A 20087-nucleotide genomic window follows, 5' to 3' on the forward strand; every position below is an offset into this window, starting at 1 on the left:
TCAGTAGATAGCTCAGTTAAGATGTCAATCCATTGTGAAACCCATTATGAAAAAGGCAAATTCCATATTAGGGATTGTTTAAAAAGGGATTTGAAACAAAAGCGGCAATGTCATTATGCAAACCTATGTTGAGGCCACACTTAAAATGCTGTGTGCAGTTCTGATTTCCTTATCTCAAAGAGGATCATGCAGCGAAGGAAAGGGGGCACAGAAGGACAACCAAAATGAGCAAGGGGTTGGAGCAATTCCCTTTTGACGAAAGGTTACAGCATTTGGGGCTTCTTAATTTAGAGAAAAGGTAACTAAGAGTCAACATGATAGAGGTGCATAAGATTAGGCATGGTGTGGAGAAAATGGATAGGGAGATGTTTTTCTCTCTCTCTCTTAATACTGGATGCCAGGGTCATTCAGTAAAGCCAAATCTTGGAGGATTCAGGACCTAAATATAGGAAGTGCATAGTTAAACTATGACATTCGTTCCCACAAGATGCAGTGACAGCCACCAACTTTTATGGCTTTGCAAGATGATCAGACAGAATTGTGGAGCATAAGACCACCAATGGATACAAGCCATAACTGTTTTACCTCTATTGTTGGAGGCAGAATGCATCTGAATAACAAGTGTGGAAAGTGCTATTGCACTCGGCTCCTGCTTGTGGGCTTCCCATAGGCATTTTGCTGACCATTGTGAGAACAGGATGCTGAACTATAAATGACTCTTGGGCCTGATCCAGCAGGGCTCTTTGTATGTCTTAAAATGTGCCTAAATGTAACACTCACTTAATTCAGCTGTCTGATCCTTGGGGAAGAGTACAAAATGTCCAGGTTTTCTTCCCCCAAAGCAACAATTCAAAGAATCAGGACTCTCTTAATGCCCTTTTAATTTACAATAATTAAATGCCAGTGCAGTTGAGAATTAATGGCTTTTTGTGTGTGGTCCATGTTCCCCTGACTCCAGATCCCATAAATTCTCCAATGTCTCTATAAAAAAGAGGAATATTTGTGACCGTGCAAGATGCGAGATTGCGTGGCGAGTTCCCGCCCCCCGCCAGGATAAATAAAGACACGAGACACCAAATTTAAAGTTAATTGGGCGAATTAGGCCACAACTTTATTGAATTCAGGAATGAGAGGCATTGGCATAGGCATTGGTCCTAACGACTATCCGGCTCCAGCCCATTTGCTGGAGACACGGGGAAGGGTTAACCTTATATCGGGGGAGACTCCCGCGAGGCACGTCGACTAGGAGCTCCCCCGGGTCACCGCTCTGGGGCGTGCCTTTGGCCCACACCTCCATAGGCTTCGGACAGGGCCACGCCCCCCGGGGTCCTTTAACGGACCACCCTTCGCTCGCTGGGGGGAGGTGATGGCGTTCCTCCCCCCCCCACATCCTCTTAACCCCTTCTTACCAATGCCTACCGCCAAATGCCGAGAAGTTGTGACGAGTTGCTACGAGGTAGGCGAAAAACCAAAAGGCCAGAAATTGCCAATTGGGAAAAATTCCTACCATGCCCCTTGCGGCGACAGACCGAAGTCCATAGCAAAGTCAAAGACCTACCTAAGCCTACTTAAAGGGAGGGAGGGTGGGAAAATATAAGGGCGAGCCGGCGAAAAGAGGGCGAGCCCCCTCCGTGCCGGCTCTAAATAGGGCAAACCACGCCCCCCCAAACAGCCAGTGAATGGCTGGCTGGGGGGGGCTGGCCCGGCCGGGATTCCCCTGCTCTCGCGGGGGCTGGGACCAGCCCCCGCTCATGTGGGGTGGGCGTGAAGCCCGCAACCCCACCTCCTGGGCAGGCCGGAAGTGGCTATGTAAAAGAGAAGAAAAAATAAAATAAAAATTTTTCCTCAGTCAAAGTACTATAAAGAAGAGAATGTTGCATTGATTCGATCTTTTGTTTTTGGGTGGGGTGGGGGGAAGCTGAGGGACACTGTAGTGTATGGAAATTACTTCCTATTATGCATTTCTACCCTCATTGTTACCTCCAGTTTGCTCTAACCACCTAATTGTGTCTATAATTAGAATCTGAGCACTCTTGAATTACATTTGAAAAGTCAAATTCTACTGTTCTTTTCCTCTTTCTGGTGCCTTGGTTGGCACAACTATCTGCTGCTGGTGTACAGGACAGGTATTAATACTAGAATGACAGCTTGCCTGCCTGTATCGCTGTCTCGGTTCCTGCCCATTTGGCAGCATCCTGAGCCATCACTTTTGTTCAGCACTTTTGTGCTGAACTGAAAGTGAACAAAGCCAGCTGAGTTGATGCCTTCAAAATGCGAAGATCATTTTAAAAACAACATACGTATCTGTGGCGATGTCATAGTCTAAATGAGCAGTGGATGTGTTCCCAGTAAGGCAGGAAGAAATACAGTACAACCTTTCTTTGGCAATGCCCTGTATGTTTTAGAAAGCTGGGCTCTGGTTCTAGTGTCAGTTAACTCCACTTGCTAGTTCCCAGTATGATCTTTGGGCTTGTTGGTTGAATCTGAGTCCAAAGAGCTTTCCTCTCCCTGGCAGCCACGTACATTGTGAGCCAGAGATGCGGATACTAATTTACTCCTAACCTGGCTGCAGCGTGCCCTGTGATGTGGTGTCAATCATAGCCCCATTAGACACTTCTTCATGCCAGCCTCGAGTGACTGCTGCAAAGCTGTTGGCTGCCTTTCAGCTCCTGTCGGAGCCATATGTTGGATATCCAGGTTCTTTATGTGGGACCTGTCGAAGGTTCTTACAGAACAGATGTTCGTGTTGAGCAATATGCTTCAGAGAATTTTCCAAAGCTCCTCATTTGCCAGGACTCTTGGCTCAGGTTTTTCAATGCTGATTGTGCTCTTTGCACTGATGGCCTCTGTTGGGGAGTGGGGAGCTCAGATGGAAGTGAACTGCAGCATTTGTCTGTCTTCCATAAACATCACTGTCCCTACTTTCAGATTTCACACCAAACCATGGTGGTATATCATGAATAAGGCATCTAAGTGCTGGGTGGAGATTGGAAGGTAAAGACATTCCCTGCCTGCAGACTTGCAATCTAAAAGACACAATACAAAAAAGGTAGAAGCAAGCAAATTGAGGCAACCTGTTCTGAAAGTAACAAACATTAGCCAGTAGCATCCGTTCTGGACAGGTAGATCTCCCTGCCTTTATACTCACATGCACAAACAAGTAGCCCTTGAACCCCTAGCAGATGATAAAGGTCCAAGTTGGCTTCGGCTCTCAAACCAGGGTTTGCAAATGGCTACCAAATTAAGATATCAAGTCATGTTTTGAAGCTGGTTAGCAAATGCTGGTTTGCATGAACTGTGGTTTTCCATTCTATTTGAATTCACAAAGCATTGACAAACCACATTTATGACCCGTTCTCTGTCTCGAGAGGCTACTGCATCATGGAGAGAGAGGTGTGAACTGAACAAAGATGCATTCTGAGCAGAGAAAATGAAACCAGACAAGGAGCTCTCCAAGTAATGGTTTACCTATTGTAAGTTTAGAAGCTCAACCCATGAAGTGGGGTTTTAACCACCGTAGGTGTAGTACAGCCATGTACCTCCTTGTTTTGCTGACTACCTCTTTGTACTGATAACTGGCCCATTTATGTTTTTTTGATAGATGATTCCATTGATTAAGATGAAGAAGATGATACTGGCCATGTTTGAATAAGATAGGCACAACATTTTTGCTTACATATGCAGCCTCACCTCTCCTCCCCTTGACGCTTGTAGGAATCAAACCGGGAAGTAATTTGAATCAAGAAGCCCTGGTTACTGGATTTGGAACAAACCAGGATATTAAATCTCCAAGGCACAGTTTGACTACATGGTGGGTAGAGGTCTGTGGAGTTCAACAACATCTAGAGGGCCACCTCTGATCTAATGGTTCATTTTCACACTACACATTCCAGTTTCTTTTGTCCTGTTCAGCACATTCTTAGATTTAGCTTCTGGGCAGGCATCTTCTAAACTGATACAGAGGATATTTATTTACCTACTACCATGAGGAATTTTGAATTTAACAGGTGATCCATTAAATCAGGGGTGGACCTCTAGATGTTGTTGGCAGTTGAAGTCAAACCCTTTTCTTTCAGACGTAATACTTTGTGTTTGATTCAGCTCTGACAAACTTGAAAAGTCTGGAAGAAAGGGATTCCACATTCCCTGGGAATTTTAATTCATTGCAGAGCTCTCCTTAACAGTTAAGAAGGTTATATGCATACATGCATATCTTTATCTGTCTATGTAAATCTGCTTTATAATTTACTCATTTTCTCCTGTTCACTAGAGCAACATTTGAGAACAATTGTTACCCCTCTTCCTCTGAGATTCTTAAATACTGAACACCCAAGCCACTTTCCTTAACCTTCTTTTGTGTTCTCAGGCTTTCTGCTTAAGTAGTCTGAAAAGACTGTAAAAGGAAAATGGCTTCATTTCTTTTCAGTGTTCTTTCTAGTGCTTTCTCATAGCTGAAACATTTTCAAGTTCTCAACGCCTTTGTTAAACTGTGATCCATTATGGTGAACACAGCACTCCAAATGAAGCCTTAACAGTGACAAATGGAGTGAAGCCGAGTTCTTGAGGTGTAGAAACCATGTTCCTGTTAATGCAGGCTAGCATAGCGTTGGCCTTTTGAGCCAATGCACCATATTGTTGGCTTGTGTCTCTGTGCAAGTTTTTGTTTCCAGGAAAGTATAAAATGCAAAGTAGTAGCAAAGAAATCAGTATGTCTTAACCATTTGCAGCTGGAATAAAAATAAATAAAAATGCTTCTTCTGCTCCTGTTTAAGATGTTATTCCGAGTTCTGAAACCAAAGTTTCTAAGATACTGAACATTTTTTATTTATAGTCACCTTTATAGCTGTATTCTTTGTGTACAAATTCTTAAATAAGGCAGTTCTCTATTTAGAATTAATAAACTGTTGTGTAAACCATAGTGCAGAATATTATAAACCTTGAACATTATTGGGTTTTAAAAATAGTGATTTAGAATGCTCTTAGTGCTCCCTACAACTGCAGCTCAGTAATATTATCCCCATATTTCATATTGGGGATGGTAGTGTTTAAAACTAAGCATGGAATTCAAAGTAGCACTAAGGAGATCACTCCATGCTAGCATTTCTGCTTGTCTGACGGAACTGTCACCACTTCCTCCCTCCACAACCTGTTCTACCAGTTCTGCAAACACTCCAGAGCTGATTTGGTGGGCAGGGGAATCCCTGCTGCGCTAGTGGGACTCGTTGTGCTGGCTCCTGCTAGCACAACGATTTAATTGAATCTGGTCCAAAGAGACTGGTTTACCTGAGATCACCTGGAAGGTTTGTGGCCGGGCTATGATTTGAACCAGGGCATCCTAGTTCATGCTTTGGCACTATTTTACACCGGCATGCAACTTTTGTTCACTTGAAGAAGGCTTCATATGATCCAAGCTTCCACCAGAGCTGGACCCTAAAACTCATGAAGAAACAAGCGAATGCGCAGAAACCCTTTTCCTTACCAAATGCAGAGCCAATAAATCCGTTAATTAACCACTGCCTCCACTTTTTGAATTAAGGGAGATTCCGGATAGGGGTGGACTCTTGAGATTAAGGGCTGCTCCACTTGTGTGTGCGTCTCTATGTATGTAATGTGTGTATAAAGGGTTAAGGAATGTGGCACACATCCCCTGCACACTTGGAGATGCAGTAGATACGCACTAGGGAACTGGGAGCATCCGTGGCTCCCTGTCAAGTGTTCATGGAGCGATTGGAGATGCGCAGCATCACTTCCCACCTCCTATGTGTTACTTGTTTCCATGACAAATTCTGCTATACTTCAGCAGCCACATAGGGCATGTGAAGCCTATCTAAGCTTTACAGTCCTACTGCCACGGGGCTTGTTAATTCAGGATTGTTACCTTCATTCAGGTTATTGATAAGCTGCACCCCAGCTTTGGGGGTCCCAGAGTAATGTAGCAAGTGTAGGTCCACAGAGCACAGGGGACTTGGAGACATACCGTGTGATTTATTTGCACCCCTGGGGGTCTTTCTCCCCATAGATTGTCAGGACATTCTTCCACACATCACGTCAGAGGACTAGATGAGAGATGGGACCCCAGAGCGCTGGGTGCATATTGCACAAAGTGCCATGTGGTCCCTGTCACATGGGTTAATGGAATAAGCTATGAGCGTGCATCATCTGTTCACCAATGTCATTCCTTGGCCAATGATGCTGCAGTGAGAAAACAGCCCTTGATTATTTTCTGGCCCAGTTCTTACAGACAATAAATGTGGCAGTAAAGCTGCAGTGGACTGAACTACTTCAGGCTACCGTTGGGCTCACATGATGAAATGCTTGCTCCTTCATTATTATTTTTTTAAAAGTTAATATTTGTCAATCATACATAGCATGTTGGAGGTAATATTCCTGGGCATGCTAGCTTTCTCTGTGTAAGGTTTTGCCATTTTATTTTGCATGGAGGGAGCATTCCATCATTTGGTTTCCTTTTCTGCAGTCTGAAATGGTACTGTCCAGACATAGTTTTCCTCTTTGCCTATAGTTTGCCGGAGCCCACGACTTAACTTTAACCTTGGATTTGCCTGTATAAACAGTTGTGATTGAGTGTATTATTTATTAATTAAATTTATGCACTGCCCTTCATCCAAGGATTACATAACATAATAACAAACAAAACAATAATGCACCCCAAACACACACAGTTTAAAAGGCCATAGAAAGGCTTCAGAGAAGAGGAATGTTTTTGCCTGGCTCCTAAAGATATATGAAGAAGGTGCCAGGCGAGCCTTCCTAGGGAGAATATGCCACAAACCGGCAGCCACTGCAGAAAAGGCCCAGACCTTTGGTGGTCATCAGATGATTGCTGGATCTGGGTTGGTTCATATGGGAAGAGGTGGTCCTTGAAGTATTGCAGCCCTGACCCTTTTAAATGATGCTGAATGCCTAAAGGATAGTGGTACAACTTTTTCCTCTTCTGAAGCCCCATTTAGAAGTTATACTCAATTCAAAAGAGCAGTGCACGAAAGTGAGGTTGCACTGAATAGCCTTGGCTCCTATGTTGCATACCAGCTAGTTCCTACCTTATGGCATCCATGTATGCAGCACAAATGTCTGAAGAAGGGAGCCTCCTGTGCAAAGAGGATGCCAGGGGTGTGTTGATGCCATGTCATTGTTGGTGTGTATTATTTCAGGCAGTGGGGCTCCTGACATTAGTCCCACAAGTGAGTGTAACTGCTGAGCAGTGCTTGGAAAGTTCGTCTTAAAAATAAATTGGTTCCACTTTACCTCTTCTAAAAAGGAATTAGTTCCCATTCCAGTTCCCCTCCTCCAGAAAGGAACTAGCTTCATTTCCCACCCATTTCATATCCTTTTGCATTTCTTTTCAGCCTATGGAATTTTACAAACTGTTCTGCTAAAGTCTAAAATATACTTCAGACAAGTAAGAAAAACACTCTGTAATGCGATCAATTGTTTTATTTATTTCCCCCCAACAATTAGAATTTTTAAGCTTAAACAGTAGCATCACTTTTCAGAGAGGTATACAAATGGTAATAGCAGCGAGAAGACAATGAAACTCTTACATATCTAGATTTACAGTACATAAAATTATTTACTCTCTAGGCTCAGTGCTTTCTTTCTGGGGGGACGCATACCCCTAAACATTTTGTGAATATTTGTACTTTTGTCCATTTACTGTATTTATTTCCCCCGATTTGAACTATAAAATGGTATTTTCTTGAGTCAAAAGGAGAGTACCCCTAAACATTTTTTTAAGAAAAAAGCACTGTCTAATTACAAAATTTATCAAATAAATACCTAACATACCACCTTATCAGTCATTTTTAAGCCACTCTACAGGGAGGCTTACCAGCAGTAGGCCACAAGGCAACTGAGAATCTACTCCAACCTTAAAGGGCTAGAAACAGCAGTCACATCTGCACCATACATTGAAAGCCACTTATATCACTTTAACAGTCATGGTTTCCCCTCAAAGAATCCTGGGAAATGTAGTTCATTAAGGGTGCTAGGAATTGTATTCAGTACTCTTAACAAACATCATTTCCCAGGATTCTTTGGGAGGAAGCTATGACTCTTAAAGTGGTATTAGAATGCTTCCGGTGTGCTGCTGGCATAGAATGATAATTTGCTTCTTAGCCACTGCACTAACTACTAACCTGAGTCTGGCTTCATTCTGCAGGAACATCTGACCAGCAACAGCCAAAGGTTTTGGTCCCAGACTCAACAAGGTGTCCTTAAACCACTGTGGGGTCCTGCCCATTGAAATAATTGAACCAAATTTTAAGATGCCCGAAGTTCTACTTGATAACTAAGTGTGCAAACTTGAAAACTGCAAACACAGAGATCTGTGTAAATTAAAAGCTTTTGCATGATTTCCATAAGACATTTCAGTCATCACATCAATTTTCTCTCTCTCATTCACCATGACAACTCTCTTTATTTCACAAATAAACAGAGAGGAAACAGTATGAGCTAAGTACAGTAGAGTATAGAGTGTAAACCAAGAATGAGAAACAAAGAAGTTTGTGATTTGCTTGAGATCAACACATAATCATCCAGTGGGGAAGTTCAGCTTTCAATAACATCCTGCCCAGAATCCTTCTCTGTTAGGTTTTACTACCATCTCCAGCCTTTTCTCAAAAGAATAGGACAGTTTTCCTAAATACTGTTGGTCATTTCCTGTGTTACATATGTAAGAGTCTCCAGTCTCTTAGCTGATTAAAATAAACCTTGTAGTGTGAAGTTGCCAAAGTTTGTTCCGCCCTAGAATTTTGATTTAAATGGGAGCTTTTTTTAATTATTCAGAGGGCGTCAACATTAATTGGAGTAGATTTTTAATCCATGGAACTGTAAGCAAAGGGTGCACTTTTTAATTTTGTGAGACCACTTTGATTTAGGTATGTTATTGTATTAGGTGATGGAAAAGAAAATATTAAAAATGTCCTTCCCTCCTTAACAGTGAGTGGTAGGCTTTTTGAATGAAATCATAGTGTATGTTATCTCTCAAGTGCTTCGGCTTTCAAAATGGCACCTATAGTGCTGTATTGATAATATTAAAAGGCAGTCAACTGATCAAGTGCATTGCTGAATGGCAGGCAGCCGCAAGTTAAACCATCCCACCTACCTCACAGCAGACATGCATTTAGCCACACTCCTTTCTTGAGCTAGCTCTGCTCCCTTTGACTCTGCAAAAAGGGCTCTCCTCTCCTGCTGGGGTCCAAAATTAACTGGAGCTGAAAAGACTTGGAAGAGCCTGTTTCAATGAGATTCTTTAATGCCGCTAGGCTGGTTGCGGTGAATGGTGCTTTCCTTTCTGGTTTGATGGGGGAAGCGGAGGGGTCTCTTTATGTGAAGACAGTCCATCATCACTGCCGACACTAATTGCTTAGAGCTAGATTTAACTTTCAGACCTTTGATGGGTAAGAAACTGTTTAAGAGCTGTTACGCTTTTGAGAGTCTACAGAGTCTTTTCGTGAAGCTGCAATTAGTGTTGATGACAATGTGCGTTTCAAAGACTCAGGGTGGGCTGCCTGGAAGAATCTCCCATCTCTCCTTCCCTGACTGCCATTGCCAGTTAGTCGCCTGCTGCCATCTCCATTACCCTAATGTGACTCATACACTGTTTGCTGCTGGGCTGCCACAGCATTGGTGCCTTCCTGCTGTTCAGTGATAGCTCCCACCCCCACCCCCACCCTGAAGCTGGAATGGTGGTGTCTGGGAGAGGTATTGGTCTGAGGGTAAAAACAAAAGCTTGTGGCCCTCCATCTACAGCAATTAATACTTTAAGCTCCAAATAGCTTTAAGCTCTAAATACTGCCATTGAGCATCTCTGTGCAAAAGACCCCAAGTTTAATCCCAGACAGCTTCAGATAGGGCTAGTTAGCGGTCCCTGTCTGAAATCTTGGAGAGCTGCTGCCAGTCAGTGCGGACATTACTGAACTTGATTGACCAATAGTCTGCCTCTATATAAGGCAGCTTCTGACACTCCTATGTTGCTTCTTGAATCAATAATACCGTTGCTCCTTCACGCCATACCAGACTTATTCCAGTTTTACTCATTGTTCCAGGGCCAGTCCTACCGTTAGGCAAGGCAGCCTCCTCAGGTGCTTTCCTCAGCTATTCGCCCTGAACCCCCTCCCTAGCCATATTCTTCTGTAGCCGCACACCCTGTCCTGACCTTCAAGTGCAGTGAAATATGCTATCCAAATTGCCAGTGTTGGAAGGAAAATTTAGCTGCCCACCCAGTCGATTTCTGTATATGGAATGGGAAGCTGGCACCATCTTGCCTTTCACAACAGGTAACAAAATACCTTGGCCCAGCCCTGTAAATTAGATTGTAGGACCTCACCACAGTGGCCTCACTGACAGCTGCAGGAAAGAGTGTTTAGCCCTTTCCTTCATGATTATTTTCCTGTTTACCCTACAGCAGGGGGAGACAGAAGTAGTGTATCTATTTTTTTCCTAAGAAAGGCAAAAGGTGGCTGGGGCCGGAGCTGATTTAGATAAGCAAAACAGCACAGGAGGGGAAAATTGGAAGTTCCCTTCTTCCTACACCACTGCATAGATCAAATTTGAAGATTCCTATGTGGTCGCGTGTAAGTAAAAATAAAATGGAAGATCCTATCATGGCTCTCCCATCTAACCGCTTGGAAAGTGTGAAAATTGTGGATGTCTAGAAACCTTGCATTTTAGCTACTGAAACATGCTTTCTAAAAAACATTTTATGCTAATGGACTTTCCAGATTAAAATGCCTTCCTCTTAGGTTAGAGGGTAACGAAGACTATGGAGGAGGGCAGCTTATTTAAATGAATAAAGGTAAAGGACCCCTGACAGTTAAGTCCAGTTGCGAACGACTCTGGGGTTTGCAGCGCTCATCTCGCTCTATAGGCCGTGGGAGCCGATATTTGTCCGCAGACAGTTTTTCTGGGTCATGTGGCCAGCATGACAGCCTCTTCTGGCGAAACCAGAGCAGCGCACGGAAACACAGTTTACCTTCCCGGCGGAGCATGCTTATTTATCTACTTGCACTTTGATGTGCTTTCAAACTGTTGGCAGGAGCTGGGACCGAACATCGCGGGGATTTGAACAGTTCAGTGGTTTACACCACAGCACCACCCGCATCCCATTTAAAGGAATAGCTCAATGCATTTCCTCCTGCAAGGATTTTATTTTTTGAAATGGAGGCTAATCCATTCCAAAACTAACTCCCATGGGGCTGCGAACTCTAATGGAAGGAACCAGAGCCCAAAGCTGACTTTCACAAATCCTGCTCTGAATTCAGCTTGTAGAGTTTGGTGCCTGCCTATCTGCATCCCAAAGCAGCTGCCCTTCCTGGGCTCAGAGCCCTCAATTCCTTGAACCAGAGAACTAGGCCAGTTGCTCAGCAGTAGCTCTTAACACTGTAGGAGGTTTGAATGGCTTGTCCTTGGCTTTTCAAAAGAATCATGGGTGAAGCGTAACCTCCTGTTCAACGCTGCCAGCCAAAGCATCTCTTGCTAGGGACGTTCTGTGATATCCATTAGCAAGACAGCCACCACTGAGGCAGAGAGTGGCCAGTTTTGTACAGTATTCCTCTGCTGCCTTTTAATGGATTTGACAATTGTATCTTGGCATCAGAGAAACCACGGAACGCTTGCACAGATGGATGGAGCAAAAGGGGGTGGGGGTGGAGAGCAATAGGTCTTGATTGACAAGAAATGTCAATTTCTGGCTTGAATCCTGCCCTTAAAAAGTAGGAAGAATTTGGAACTCTATTTTAAAAAACAATTCCAATTCTGTAACTACAAAATCAACTGCTATTAAAAATGTACGTATAAGGATGCAGTATCATTTCACTATGGTCTTTCAACATATTGGTTGTTTGGATATATTTTTTGGGAGAAGGGGGTACTATAGAATTTGGTTTCAACTACCATTGGCCTACATTCCCACCCCACTCCCAGGCATGAAATGGAAAATTGGAACTTAGAATGTAGAAGGGAAAGGGACCGGCCCTGTTGAGAATCAGAACTGGGCAGTGCTGCTGAATATAATATCTGTCTTTAGAACCATAACATCAGAAGGGTTTATATAGAAAGAGGAGAGAAAAAAAGGGAAGATTATACCTGCCTCATTCATCTCTAAAGAAAGACCTATGCACTCCAGAGTTATTTCTGTAAAACTTGATCTATGTACAGCTCTTTGTCTTTTATCAGGTACATGCAGCTTTTATCAGGTACTTCCAGAAACTTATGTAACTCCAGGAGTTCTCATGAGCCTTAAAAAAAAAATAATCACATGTGATTAGACTTTATGCCTTTAGCAGGAACTGACCGTAGCATTCCAGATTTTGCTTTGTAATCATGACTCATCAAGGCTCAGGCTGGAAACCTGTCATAAATGCCACACTACAATCCTGGAATATGTGAAGTAATAAAAAAGAGAGCCCCTGAACACCTACAGTGTGTTTCCCCAATAACATTGAGCCAAGCCCATATACACCTGAAATTTAGGAGGGTCAGATGCTGAGAGTTATAGGTTCTCTGTCTTTTATTGGAAATAAAAGTTCAGATTCTCCGGATTCCATGGCTGTTGTTTGAAAGAGCGAATATACACAGATGCCATCCTGACCCTTGGTCCCTATTCCCCCTATCAGCAGCCCAGTCTTGTCTCACTTTTCTTCATTACCAGTGTGGGAGAGATGACAAGTGCAGAATTAGTGTGTTAAAGAGATTTGCAAGTTGGCAGCAGAGCTGCCCCTGTGAACTTGTTGTGCACTCCATTCTGTCCACCTTTTGAGTTGGAGCTTCCATCATGGTGATGATGGAATTGGTTTGACCATTGCTGGTACAAAATGCTCTAGGAAGCCATATTGTTATGTGCCTTAGGGCGACCTTGGTCACAGGTAGGACCATGTGAGTTCTGCGTGTCACAGTGAGCCTGGACCTGGAGGTTACATGTTTGAGGAGGTGGCATTTCAACACCACAGAGCCCCATATCTGGGGTCCCTGGAAAAAGGGTGAAAAACCGTTTGGGCTCCACAGGCCAGATCCCTATCAGGCTTGGTCTGGTGAGCCCACCTGTCAATCACCTGACATCACAACAACATCAGGTGTAAGATGCTTTGGAGTTAGGGCTTTATAAGGTGTGTCCCCCCCCCAATTTTATCAGGGGATTCCAGTGCAGACCTCTTCTTGATTCAAGAATCCCTTGCTAAAAGAGAGGAAAAACCACCTTCATTTTAGCAGGGGTTTCCCTGCCTAAGCTTAGTTAATGGATGCAGAAAGATTGGTGCAGCCCAGCAACTGAACAGAGGTGTTCCAATAAACAGGAATGCAGGCACATTTCAGGGGAGACTGAGCCCAGTTAATGTCTTGCACCCTTTGTGTGCCCCACTTTAAGTCCCGCAAGACTTTGAGTTGTCTCCCCAAGGGGCATTAAGTGCCATTCTTGCTGTCTCACCTGGTCAGGATGCAGTTAAAATGGTCTCTGCCTGCTCAGCCTCCAGCTCTGACCTTGGGATTAGCCAATTGTAGCTGCAGCACTCAGATACCACCTGAGTCTCAGCCCTCCCTTTTCAAAAACCCCTCCCTTTTGCTCCTCCCTTTCCCTGTATTCACTGACTCCACCTCCCCTTCCAGCTCACACCTAGCTTTTAATCCTCTCTTAGCCTCTTTACAGTACTGGTCTTTGTCCACCACCTTTCCCTTTGCTCAGGGTTTTCCTTCAGGATCATGCTGTAACTCTGGATCAAACTTCTGGGTGGCTCTCTCAGCTGGCAGCCCATATATGCTTTTTTAAAAAGCAAAGAAGACAGATATTCCGCATTTGGCATTAAGCATTTCATCAGGCTGTGGCAAAAGCAGATATGGGAAGCAGGGCACCTCATTGCTCTTCTGAGAGACCAGCTCCCTTTGGCTCCTCTCCCAGAATTGTTTCCATCCCAGCTGGTCAGTTGCAATGATTAATTTTATTTCCTAAGTTGGTATACTGCCCTTTATCCAAAGATCCCAGGGTGGTTCTATGTAACTTAAAACATAAGCACCCGAGTTTGCTTTCCCCCTGCATATAGTCTTTAAGCCACTCTGCAAGCCTTTGCAGCTGAAGAGAGCCAGTGTAGTGTAGCCTTTCTCAACCTAGCGTCCCCAGCTGTTGTTGGACTACAGTTCCCATCATCCCTGACCATTGGCCTTGCCAGCTAGGGATGATGGGAATTGTAGTGCAACAACATCTGGGGACCTCAGGTACAGAATGGTTAGAGGAATCAACCTTGGCCCTCCAGATGTTTTTGGCCTACAACTCCCATGATCCCTAGCTAGCAGGACCAGTGGTCAGGGATGATGGGAATTGTAGTCTCAAAAACATCTAGAGGGCCAAGGTTGAAGAAGCCTGGGTTAGAGTGTCAGACTAGGACCTGGGAGAAACTAGGGTCTGAATCTCCACTTGGCCATGAAGCTCACTGGGGGGCTTTGAGCCAGTTACTCACTCTCCGCCTAACATACCTCACAGGGTTGTTGTGGGGATGAAATGAGGGGGGCGGGGAGAACCATGTAAGACACCTTGAACTCCTTGGAGGAAAAGGTTAGATGTAAATAAATAAGAGTGGGGTAGCTATTAAAAAAAAATCCCTAGGCCTTGCTCTCTCCCCAAAGCCTGCCTCCCTTTGTTTTTCAGAAGAAGACGTGGAAAATTTTGATGTAACAAACCTGTCTCAGGATGTGATGCGGAGCATTGAAGCAGACAGCTTTTGGTGTATGAGCAAACTGCTAGATGGGATACAGGTAAGGAGTTTCCTCTTATGCACCACTTATTTTGCCTCTCTGCATCTCTCCATCTTTTGATAACTCCATCTTTGCATTCCCCATCATCTCAGTACTTATCATCCCGATCATGTTTCCTTCTCCTCCACTTCAGGAGGAGCATCCAAACATGACTGTAACCTTTGTATAGTAAGCTAGTTTCTAGCTCACTCACACAACCCCCCATCCTCCATCCAGGGAAGGAACAAGTATTATTGCTTAGGGATTATTAGGGATGCACCCAGGCCAGACAAAAACACTCAAAGAGGGTCCGCCATAGGGCCAGTGAGGGGTGTGGTCTAGGGAGAACCTCAAGGGCCTCATAGAGGTCTAAAGGGCCATATTTGAGCCCTGGTCCAGAGATTCCCCATCCCTGTTTTAAACCTTCCTTCCTTGGCCTACTTCTCAGGAGTGCCCAAGACACCTCCCTTTATTTTCATTGAGGATTCTCCCTTCCCAGTAAGCTTCAAGCTAAAGGCTCCTGCTTCCTTTTCCTGTTTATGCATTCATCCAAATGAAATTTTGCTCTGTGAGCTCTGCGTCATTTTCCTCAAGCTCTCACAAATGTTGGCATAGATTTCCTCCTTCATATGATTGGGCATGTTTCCACCTCAAAATGGCTTTTTCTGAAGCTGTAATGGTTCCCTTTCTTTGTAGATCTAGAGGTCACTTGCCAACAGAAAAGAGCTTCCTCACTTTCTGATGAGGAATGGAGCTTTCCAGGCAGACTTGCCCCCAAACCAAATCAGCCTTGCCTCTCTCATTCTCCTTCCTTTTATCTTGCTGTGTTACTTCAACAAACTCCTCAGAAAATGGGCTTGTTACTGGAGAGAAAAATGGTTGTCACTGCCCCCCTTTTCTTTTTTCTCCTTCAGGAACCACTGCTCCCATCCAAATGGTTCTTTCACCCTGCAGGAGATTTCTAGCACCTTTGTTTCCTAGTTGAGGAAAAGTTGCATGTCTAAGGTCCCAGGTTCCACCTCTTGGCATTTCTTGTTGCCCTCAGAAGGCATTTCCACCGTGTACGACACTGGGCTAAGAGAAACAGTGGCGCATGTATCTGCTGGACTTGCTCCTCTTAAACTCACCATGTGTTTTGCTGCAGGACAATTACACATTTGCACAGCCGGGGATCCAAAAGAAAGTCAAAGCACTGGAAGAACTTGTCAGCCGTATCGATGGTAGGTGAAATTCAGGCTACCAGAGGGGAAGTCGAACTTGCCAAGTTCTTAATTGTTCACATCTCCAACCGAGTTGCAACGATTGTGGGCTCACATCGGCGTTGAGGGCAGAATGCACAAAGCGGAAAGCAGGCTTTGGGAAGCTTCTTTAGCCAGGCGGCAGCGCTAGGTGGTAGTCAGACCAGGGGGTCAAATCTGTTAGCTTAATGCCATTAAGGGATGTTGGAAATGGGACACTGCTGGGGAAAGGGGGTGGGTGAGAGGCCATGAGCCGAGAGGCACACAAGAGAATATGTGATTCATCAGAAGAAGGGGGCTGAAGCATCTGAACGGTGCCTGCGGGAGGCATTTGGCGTGGGCTTGTTATGTGGGAGGGATTTGGTTGGATGGAACAGAGACTGTGGCTGAAAGTGGAGCTTCCTGAGACGTGGCGTATGAGCCACACTCCATATTCAGACGTGTAAATGGCATGTGCTGTTTCAGAGCAGGTACACAATCACTTTAGGAAGTATGAAGTGGAATACCTGCAGTTCGCCTTCCGCTGGATGAACAACTTACTGATGCGGGAGCTTCCTCTTCGCTGCACCATCCGCCTTTGGGACACTTACCAGGTACGGGTGGGTTGGCTTGTTTACTGTCCAGCCTTGTGGTTGGAGAATGGTGCTCAGTAGGGATTCTCCCAGAAAAAGTCTTATACGGGAGCAGGCACTACAAACCAGCTTTTGTGTGGCAGCATATTCATGTGAAGACATAAAAGAGTTCTGTCACATCCATACAGCCCCATAAAACTGGGGAGAAGCCGTGATAAAAAAAAATCCATGCTAACCATTCTTTTTAACCCCAAGTGTCTTTTCCCCCCAGTCTGAGCCAGAGGGATTCTCTCATTTCCATTTATATGTCTGCGCTGCATTCTTGATTAAGTGGAGGAAAGAGATCTTGGATGAAGAGGACTTCCAGGTAAATCTTCAGAAGGCAGCTACATTTGGGAAAGGATGAGGCATAATTATCCTGCTTGAGGATGTATCTGTCTAGAGTCAGGCAACAGATGGCAGCATGAGGAACGCTATCTCTGGCATGTGATTAGGGGCATGAAATTCCCTAATCCAGAGATCCAGGCTTTTTTAAAAAAATGCTTTCCCTGACTGGGGATCTAGTAAACTTAGTGCGTCACCTGTTAGAGGAAGACCCAAGTATTCTGTGTTTGGATATTTGAAATATACTACATTCTCCCCTGCCTGTTGTCAAAATCACCACTTTTTCTTTCCCCCTAAAGTGAAAATCAGTAAATTAGTAGCTGTGATTCATACTTAATTGAAAGAAGACTGCACAGATATAGGTTTCTGCCATAGCTGTAGAGATCTCAACACGTGAAACCACAAAAGAACAAAAAGGGCTTTTGCTTTTTTTAAAAAAACAAACAAACACAAAAAACCAAGAGCCACATCTTGCTTCTCTCTGCGTACCCAAGTTTCTGTCTTAATTTCAGGGCCTTCTAATGTTGCTACAAAACCTTCCCACGATACACTGGGGCAACGAAGAGATTGGACTCCTCCTCGCCGAAGCCTACAGACTCAAGTACATGTTTGCAGATGCGCCCAATCACTACCGCCGATAGGGGCCAGGGATCCGCCTCTGCTCCCCATCATGCTGGCCCGATCCCAATCACTGTGGCATTGCATCACCCGAGTCCTCGGAGCCACTGACCAGGAGCCACTCTGCTGTAAAAAGCTCACATTGGACCTCTGTCTTAACTTTTGCGTGTGCCTGCCTACCACTCTGTGCGTGGATGTGCCACTCAAACTACCATTTGTGTCCTGTGCTGTGACGGTGACCTGAGCCCAGGGTGCAGGGCGGGCGGGCAGGGGCTGTAAGAATAAACTGAGCCTCTGACTGCCTTTCCAAGCTCCAGCGTGGGTCATCTAAGCCTTGCAGCCTCTTGTTAACCCGCCTAAGCACAGACACACTCACACACTCCCAGCTGGGCCTGTGTTCTTCTTCTCCTTCTTCAGATGCTGTTCAATCAAAGTCCCCAATGAAGATGCCTTACAAAGAGTCCTGCCCAGGGGATGGCAGTGCCGTTGGACACAAGAAGCTCTCAGGGCTTAGCTTCACTCCACATGTCTGAAGAAGTGCACCATTTCAAAAGGTTAACAAGAGACACACGCACACACACTTGTGTAACACTCCACTCCTGCGCAATCGCGCCTCTCTGCATACGGGGGCTCGTATGTGTTCAAAGGCTGTCTTGTCCACGCACAGTTGTGAATGACACAAGTGATAGGACGCCTTCTGTGATTGACTTGATTGACTGATTGATTGACTGATTGACTGATCTACTGTGTGTGTTGAACCGGAGGGCGTCAGGGTGGGGGAGCTGTGCTTCGAAAAGGAAATCCTTTCTGTGACAATGACATTCCTCCAAGGCATTATGTGTATATTGTGTTCTTGTGTATATGGGTAAAAGATGTACAATATAAGTCTTCTGTTTGTAGCAGATATGATTTTATATTTATAACGTGCGTCCCAAACGTATAAAGGCTGCCTAGGTTGCAAATAACAGTGGGCCTGCTGCGTCCCCCGGTCACCAGGGTCTCAGAGCTGTCGGCACATCTGCACTAGCTCATTTCCACCCCCAACCCCTGATATAAGCATTTTGTTTCTGTCCAGAAAACGTGACTCCAAAGTGAAGCAGCATTGCACGTCCTCCAGTGCCAAGGAAGTGAAGGGTTTGAAGAGAGAGGCACGTTCTGCTGGAACAGGCACCGTGGACCAGGTGGAAGTTGACCTGAAGTGCACCCACCTTACTCCCTCCACACTCCAGCATGCCCTTATAACAAGCATGGCAGCCCTCTGCTCTCAAGTAGTGCAGCAGCAGCGGAGACCAGTCTTGTACATTGCTGTAGCAAGTCTCCCTTGCACATTGCTGTAGCGAGGAAAAGGGTCCTCACCAGCACCTCCTGGCTTTCCTTCTTCCAGCCCTAGCGAGAATCTAGTCCTTTGCTTGAGCAGCGGGGAAGACAGATGGGCATCTTGCTGCAAGGCTTCCGAACTGTTCAGAGGAGCTAGGAGATGGCTTCTCTCCTAAGCTCCCTTCCTCTATCTCTCTCCCACCATTGTCTCAATGTGATTTTCATTGGGGAAATGGAGAATGTTTTTCATTTTAACCGTTTCTTCCAGCCAGCAGGCGCAGCCTCATTAGTGCCAAGCCTTGACCTCTTGGGGCAGATCTGCTCCCTTAGGCTGAGGTCCTCTCCTTGTGTTGGGCCAACCTTTGCTGTTCTTCTCATCAGGCTTCAGACTACGCCCACCTCTGTTTGTTTTGTTTTGTTTTTTCCTTCTGGGCCGAGAAAGAGAAGCCGTCCAATGAAGGCACCAGAAGGCATGAGAAGGGTGAGGGCCTTTCCACCATTCAAACACCCAGCAGTGTCTCTCAAGTTGCTTCCCTAACCTGGAATTGTTTTCTCAGGCATTCTGATTTGATTTTTTTTTCTTTTGTGTGTGTGCCTTTTGTTGTTTCCTCCGAGACAGCGACCTGGTGGTCATTAGTTTAACATGACTAATTAAAAGAGAAAACCATCCCTTGTTGCTGATCTTTATTCTTGGTGGGTTTGTGGATGAGGAGCGATGAGGCTTTTGAGAACTTCCTCACATTCCTGAATCAATCTCCCATTGCTTTCCTCTTTCTTTTTGAGAGGTTTCAGTCTAATTCTGCCCTTTCTCCTGAAGCAGGAATTCCCCAATTTATGATGCTTAGTTCTGTCACCTTTTAGAACATGGGTAGGCAAACTAAGACCTGGGGGCCGGATCCAGCCCAATCACCTTCTAAATCCAGCCCGCGGACGGTCTGGGAATCAGTGTGTTTTTACATTAGTAGAATGTGTCCTTTTATTTAAAATGCGTCTCTGGGTTATTTGCGTGGCCTGCCAGGTGTTTTTACATGAGTAGAATGTGTCCTTTTATTGAAAATGCATCTCTGGGTTATTTGTGGGGCATAGGAATTCATTCATTCCCCCCCCCTCAAAATATAGACCAGCCCCCCACAACATCTGAGGGACAGTGGACCGGCCCCCTGCTGAAAACGTTTCCTGACCCCTGTTTTAGAATTACCACTTTGAGCTCAAATTCTGGGCA

General features: G+C 45.0%; 1 protein-coding gene across 2 annotated transcripts in view; it reads left to right on the top strand.

Annotated features, from left to right (window-relative positions):
• The window catches only part of TBC1D22B (TBC1 domain family member 22B), a 40201-nt gene extending 20667 nt beyond the window's left edge, over window positions 1-19534 (top strand). For both annotated transcript variants that reach the window (XM_081916156.1, XM_081916155.1), the window contains exons 9-13: window positions 14651-14757; window positions 15881-15956; window positions 16440-16567; window positions 16818-16913; window positions 17443-19534. In XM_081916156.1, coding sequence (XP_081772282.1) covers window positions 14651-14757; window positions 15881-15956; window positions 16440-16567; window positions 16818-16913; window positions 17443-17571 — 536 coding nt within the window. In that variant the 3' untranslated portion in view covers window positions 17572-19534. The remainder of the gene's footprint in view (window positions 1-14650; window positions 14758-15880; window positions 15957-16439; window positions 16568-16817; window positions 16914-17442) is intronic.
• The last annotated feature ends 553 nt before the right edge of the window (window positions 19535-20087 follow it).

The sequence above is a fragment of the Podarcis melisellensis genome (genome assembly GCF_964234715.1).
Source record: "Podarcis melisellensis genome assembly, chromosome: 6".
NCBI lineage: Eukaryota > Metazoa > Chordata > Lepidosauria > Squamata > Lacertidae > Podarcis > Podarcis melisellensis.